Below are 6635 nucleotides of genomic sequence, written 5' to 3'. Positions count from 1 at the left end.
GAGGCATGTGAAATCACGACAGTTTGCATATCAAATGGCATCATATAGTTTATGGACTCGCCAGGAGAGTCAACAAAAGATGCGGTGTGCTGTGTGTGTGGGGGGCGTGGCGTAAATCGTGTGCAAATTTTAATTTTACGAGTGCTTCGGTCACGAATCAAGTTCGACTTTGTTGCGCCGTCTGTCATAAACAGCAGCTTATACAGCAGTTCGGTGCTGCGAGCATATTTATCTTCTCGTTATGTCAGTTATTGCGAGTCATGGCAGGAACTGTGCCTCGATGCCACCATGCCACCATGCTACCACGATGCCACAATGCCAGTGCAAATTAAGTGGCAGTTATTTCTCACGCAACTCGTCCGCATCTCGTGTGAGTATAAACAAAAATGGCCTATAAATGGCTATAGTTCGATGCTGTTCGACGTGACGCTCACTCTGCGTGTGTGTTTGAGTGTGTGTGTGTGTGTACTGCTTGTATTCTTCGTGTTACCAACATTGCCGTTGTCAGCGAGTCCTTGTCATCATAGTCATCGCTGTTGCTCCCGCTGTTCCCACTTCTTCCACCGCTGTTGTTTGGTGTTGTTGTTTGTTGGCTGTTTGTTAATCCGGCATTGTTTGCCTTATAAATGCGTTAATTTTATGACAAGTTCATTTTATTGGTTTTTCTTGTTTGCCATCGTTGTGTTTTCGCATTGGTTTTTCACAAGCCAAACATAAAACGACAGACATCAGCCAACCAAAGAGCAAAGAGACGATAAGAGCCAACTGCAAAGTGGAAACTGGCAACAGACAAGGAACAAACAACAAGGCAAAACACTCAATTTGATCGTCTGTTAATTGCTTGTTTTAATTGTTGTCTTTGTTTCGTAGTCCATGTGCGTGTGTGGCTATAAACCATTCGAAACGAGTATGGTTAAAGCAAATTCATATATAATTATAGCCACACGCATACATACAAAACCAATGCAATAATAATAAAGCTGGAGTCGCATGTCTTTAGTTTGCTGGCAAGTCTATTGTATTCATTGGTCTATGGCCAGTTCAATCAATTTTAATTGAGATCAGCTCTTGGATTAAATTATGTATACTAGCATATTTGTAACGGAGCAGTCAATTATTAAGGGCTGCGGCTTACACAAAAATAGCAACACAATTTATTTATTTTAACCAGTTCTACGAGTATCTATTTACTGGACATTCAAGCATGTGATTGTTTGTGTTCCAATGCCAATCAATTATTTTTAATCAAACTAAGGCTATTATTATTTGAGTTGATTACTTAAGCTGTATCCCTGGCAGCATACTTGGCGGATTAGCAACCAGGGAACAATAAACTTTTAATTAGAAACTATAATATTTTCGCTCCTTTCCTTTGCAACGTTCTACTCTTGACTTTCAGCGAACACACTTGACTTTTTAATACAATTTTATTAACAGAAACTGCTGCAGTCTGTTGCACAGCTCTCTTAATTATCTGATGCAGCCCGACGCGCTTCCGCACTGCCGCGCTTCAACGCCTTATTATACCTGGCGGCTGCGTTGCGTATACGCCATGTTTGCCACACTGACCATAATTAACAGAAATTCGCTTAATTGGTTTAACTTGAAGTGTCCCACGTTTGCCGTTGCTGTTGTTGTTGCTGCTGCTGCTGTTAGTGCTCTTGCCTAGCTGCAATGGAGCTCATCAAACTTACAAATGAAGTCGCTGGCAACTGAAGACATGTGGCACAAGTTTATGACAATCGATTGTAGCACCTGTGAACAGTCTCTCTCCTGCAAAAGTACCCAACACACACACACACACACATACACACCATTGCTATTGTGAAGTACTCTCTCTGGGCGCTACACTGCACAACTGCGCAGTCAATCATGCATGTGATGTCGCCGCCAGGCTTCAGCTTCAGCTTCAGTACCAACCAAGAGTTCCGACTGCGTTGCCTGCTGTTTGGAAATAAGCTCGTTAGTTCCTTGTATTGGCTTTCCCTTCGTCGTTGTCGTCGTCGTCTAGTGTGCCTGCTCCATCACCATTTCCCGCTCTAGCATCCAACTCCTTCCCCTGCTCACGTTGTTGCTGAAACAGCAAAATATGTGCGATGTGAGTGTACTGATGTGCTTGAGCAGTTGCCTGCAGGCTCGTTGAGCAAACTGCATAAATGTCAGCTTGTTTCCAGTTATCGCACTCTTTTTTTCTGGTCTTCTTTTTTTTTAAAGCCAGCGAGAGGCACTCAGGCGTATTGACATAGACCACGCAACTAAAAGCGCTTTCCCACGTCTCGTTTAGCGTATGATATTTTTTAAAGTAGAAGCTTTAAGTCTGTCTCTCAGTCACAGTCTCAATGTCAACTTAACTAGGTAGAAAATGTATGTCAATTCAATCTTAACACTGAATTTTCTCTAAGGAGAAATTGGACTTGGTCTCTCTAGGCGGTGGCCAGGGCATCTGCTTGGATTATTTTTCATTTGCTCGAGTTTATTTGATATACGACTCGGCAGCACAATAAAAACTGAACACGAGTTCAGCCAGTCCTCAATCTACGGCATTGACATCCACATACATACGAGTACACCTCGAAACAGCGTGAAGTCGTCAAAAAGGAAGCACTGATGATGGGGCCACTTGATGCAGTTGCTCCCTTGCCGACGACTTGCCGCTTATTCATTTATTGTGCGAGTATTTTATTTTATTCTGCTTTTGCCTGTCCCCAGCATACAGCACACATATACGAACAAACAAGCTGAACATGAATACTGACTGACCTGACGAGAGCAGTAAAGTGACCGAGGCAACTCGCAGTCTCTGGTCCTCTCTGTCCGCCAGTTGTCATCAATCTTCCTTAATAGATGTTCACACAATTGAATTATTACATGTGTCCAAGTGGCTGGCAACTGACTGCTTGCTGCCACTGTGCCAGCCAACTGTGCGCTCTTGACACTCTTCATATGCGCCTTCCTTTGGCTGCCCTTCTCCCCTGCTCTACGAGCTTCTGTTTGCATGTGTCGGACATTAATGTTGTTTGCATTGGATGGGAACGAAAACAGTTTTTGGACTTTTTTGTGGTTCAGTTAACAGCAGAAGCAGCTGGGGATGTTTCATCAGACTTTTCTTTCATATTTTCTAACGAGTTCTCAAATTAACTAATAGCTTCATTTTCCTTTTCATTGAAGACTATTAATTTGCGAATATTGCAACTTGCCATATCATAAATTAAGACTCATTTTGGGAAGTACAAAGTCGACTTTTTGGCAACGCCCAATTAAATGTGATGTAAGTACAAGACATTTCAGCAGACTCTTGTGAAATAGTTGCGAAACTGAGTAGACGAAAATAAAGAATATTGTGTGTGCCCAACGTTTTGTATGGAAATTTTTTGAGTTGTGTTAAGTTCAGTAAGTTTTTAATAAGAGTGTGCCGTGTTGGCAACAACTTCATTGCACTCGACGTCGACCGTGGCAGCTGGGCGTTGCAGCCGCTATCAACTTTTAAGTGAGCTCCATTAAAAGTTAGAGAACTTGTCAACGGGTTGGGCAGTCTTCTTACCCCACACGATTACCTTTAAAACTCATTTGCTTACCAAATGCAGTTAACAAGTCTGAACAGATCGTTAAAGATATGCTCGTAAGACGTCTAGACTTTTCTGCAGAAGCATGTGATGAACTTTGCGCACGATAGGCAAATAGTTGAAACTGCACTTCAATATGTGAAATATCTGAAAATTGATACTTTGGCTTACAATTAATCAACTTAATGTGGCCATAAATAATAATCCAATTATTAAATTTGCACGAAAGCTACAGGCGAATCTGCCGATTGTGAAATACCCGCTACTCACCACAAGTACAGTGTGACCAACAATTAAAAAAAGGGGATTCGGAAGATTAGAAAGTTAGTGACACAACTTATCAAAGAGTTGACCAGCATTCGTACTCCACAAGATAAGGTTCAAGACACATTTGTCTTTCCTAAAGCGGTAATCAAGTGAAAACTAATCGTAACGCAAGCAACTCAGTTCTTCTAGAATTTGCTTCATTAACATGTGACGAACTTTGCAATCGGTAAATAAATAGTTGAAATTAAATTGTAATTTGTGGAAAATGCCACTAATAAATCTATAAATAAGGTTATGGACCTACAGATACAGATTATAGATAATACGGCAAAACAATAATGAATGTGACCAAAGCAACATTAACAAAAAATACTCGGTGGTTGTAATATTTACAGAATTTCGGAAATATCTATATAAGCATGTGACTTATAAAATTGCAAGCTTCATAATTGAAACAAAATTGTTTTATTATTTGTCTTTGCCGTCACCTTTGCATAACCGACTAACGTAATTGTTGCCTCATACATTCACTTTGTTGTAACGTAAATACACAGTAAAGTTGTGAAATAAGTAAAAACCATAGCTGGCTGTACTTCGTACTTTTTGGGACCACCAAATTGTAATCAACGCAACAATTAAAAGATTTTTAAGGAAACGTGGCAAATGCCAATTTGCTTGCTATGCATATAAATACATACTTCTAACCAATTTTTTGTCTATATCTGTTATAGTCTCAGAGATCTATTTATAATATAAGTTATAAGACAAAGATAATTCCTTCTGATTTTTTAGGTACATTTATTTTTTTGGTTGGCATTATCTTCTGATACCCTTCTACTCACCGGGTAGCGTATCATTATAGTGTAAGTAGATATACATACATATCTTTGTTAACTTTAACTATAATTTGCCATTTTTACTTGCTTCGGCTTAACCACAAAACCGAATGAATGTTTTTCCAAATATTTTAAGCAGTGCCGCACTTTGCCTTCTTCGTAAGTTTTACAGGAACACCGCCCTTGGGTAGCAAAGGAACTCCGTTGACGGTAAACTCAATCTCTCGCTTCTCCAGGCGGGCTTCAAGGTTAAAGTTGGTCAAGATTTTGGCCACAGCAAGCTTAACGTTCATCTTGCCCATACGAGCAGCTAAAGAACATTTAAATAAAGAAATATTAGACTTGAAAGGATAAACCTATATTCAAATGAGATAATTACCGATGCAATGACGTGGTCCTTCGCCGAATGGCATATAGGCAGCAGGTGTGTAGTTGCGGGTTTCTTCAGCGAATCGTTCTGGCTGATAGGTGAGTGGTTGCGGGAAATATTCTTTATCGCGGTGAATGCCCAGCAGGGATATGATAATAGGTGTCCCCTTCTTAACGACAAGTTTGCTGTCCGGCAGTGGATAGTCCTTGGTGCAAATACGATTGAGCAGCGGCAAACCAGGATATTTACGAGTGGTTTCTGTAAGACATTATATCAAAATGTCAGCTAATTGAAAATACTCGAAACCAGTTTGTCGACTTACCCATAACACAGAGTTCCAAATACTTCATGTCTTGTATGCAATCGTAAGTCAGCTGTCCGTTGTGCCTTTCGAGCGCTTGGTTGATGTCTTCTCGCAGTTTGACCAATACATCGGGATTCTGCGCTAATTCATATAGAGTGAGTGATGCTGATGCTGCAGATGTTTCATATCCAGCCACAAAGAAGAGAAACAGGTGTGCAGCGATGTTGTCCTTAGACATGCTCTTGAGGGACTCCGCAGTTGTTTCCGCCGACCAGACGGCATCGTCATTGTTCACCTTGCCCGTATTGCGAAGTTGCAACAAAAGTTGCAGCAAGTCACGACGAACAATATTGTTTTCCTCTCTGTAGGCGATCGTACGATGTACAAGTTTACGCATGCGTTCCTGTCCATCAATTGCAGAGCCCAAACGGTTGAAGATCTTCTCCACACTAATGAAAATTACGTTTAAATTTCAGAACTATTTTTTTTATCACTGTTATTGTACTTACCCAGGATATAAGAAAGAGGTTGCACCTCTTATAATATTCTTAATTGTGGGGGCATTAGCCTCCTTGCTTATTTGACGGAATTCATTGTTAGGATCAGTAAAACTATCGACATCCAAGCCAAATATAGTCGACGCAACAATATCTATAGCATAGCTATTAATAGAGAAGAAGTTAGTATAAAACAATAAGCACTTTTAGATTATTTTTTGTTACCTTGCCATAATGCTCTTCATGTCAACTTCACCAGCGCTGGTGTCGGGCAATTTCTTATTCAAATAAGCCAATAATTTTTCTGAACAAGCTTCGGCAGTGGGAAACATACCCTTGAGTTTGCCAGAGGTGAACGAAGGAGTGAGCTTAGTCCGAGTTGCTCTCCACTTGCTGCCTTCCATGGCAAAGATGCTCGCCGACATGGGATCGTGCACCTCATCGATGTAAATGCCACGATCGTGGAAGCTGGCAAAGTCCTTGACAAGCATATCACGTGCCAGCTCAGCATCGCGAACCAGAAGCGCAGGTCTCAATGTCAGATATATTCCTACAAATCGCTCAGTCGTGGCATTATATGCATCATATATGGCTAGACCAAAGGATCGTTTATTCCTGCGAACCGAATCCAAGACACCAAATGGAATAGCCGCTTGAATGGAAATAAATCCTTTGCGATCCCAGAAACTGAAATTCCATTTCAGATACACGTAAAGCAGCGCTACGGCTGTTAACAAAAATAGTACGAAGAACATTGTGAAATTTGAAGTGAACACTACGCGTTTCGATTTCAAACTG

At 40.8% G+C, this 6635-nt stretch overlaps 1 protein-coding gene across 1 annotated transcript; it reads right to left on the bottom strand.

Annotated features, from left to right (window-relative positions):
* Window positions 1–4599: 4599 nt before the first annotated feature.
* Window positions 4600–6635, bottom strand: LOC132786368 (probable cytochrome P450 6d5). The gene is made up of 5 exons (XM_060792879.1): window positions 6063–6635; window positions 5850–6002; window positions 5359–5789; window positions 5046–5294; window positions 4600–4976 (listed from the first exon to the last, which is right to left on the bottom strand). The coding sequence occupies exons 1-5, from the start codon at window positions 6590–6592 to the stop codon at window positions 4798–4800; spliced, it is 1542 nt and encodes a 513-aa protein (XP_060648862.1). The 5' UTR covers window positions 6593–6635; the 3' UTR covers window positions 4600–4797.

This window comes from Drosophila nasuta, chromosome 2R (assembly GCF_023558535.2).
Source record: "Drosophila nasuta strain 15112-1781.00 chromosome 2R, ASM2355853v1, whole genome shotgun sequence".
Taxonomy (NCBI): Eukaryota; Metazoa; Arthropoda; class Insecta; order Diptera; family Drosophilidae; genus Drosophila; species Drosophila nasuta.
The sequence above is the reverse complement of the archived record's forward strand: the minus strand, read 5'-3'. Positions and strand labels throughout refer to the sequence as shown.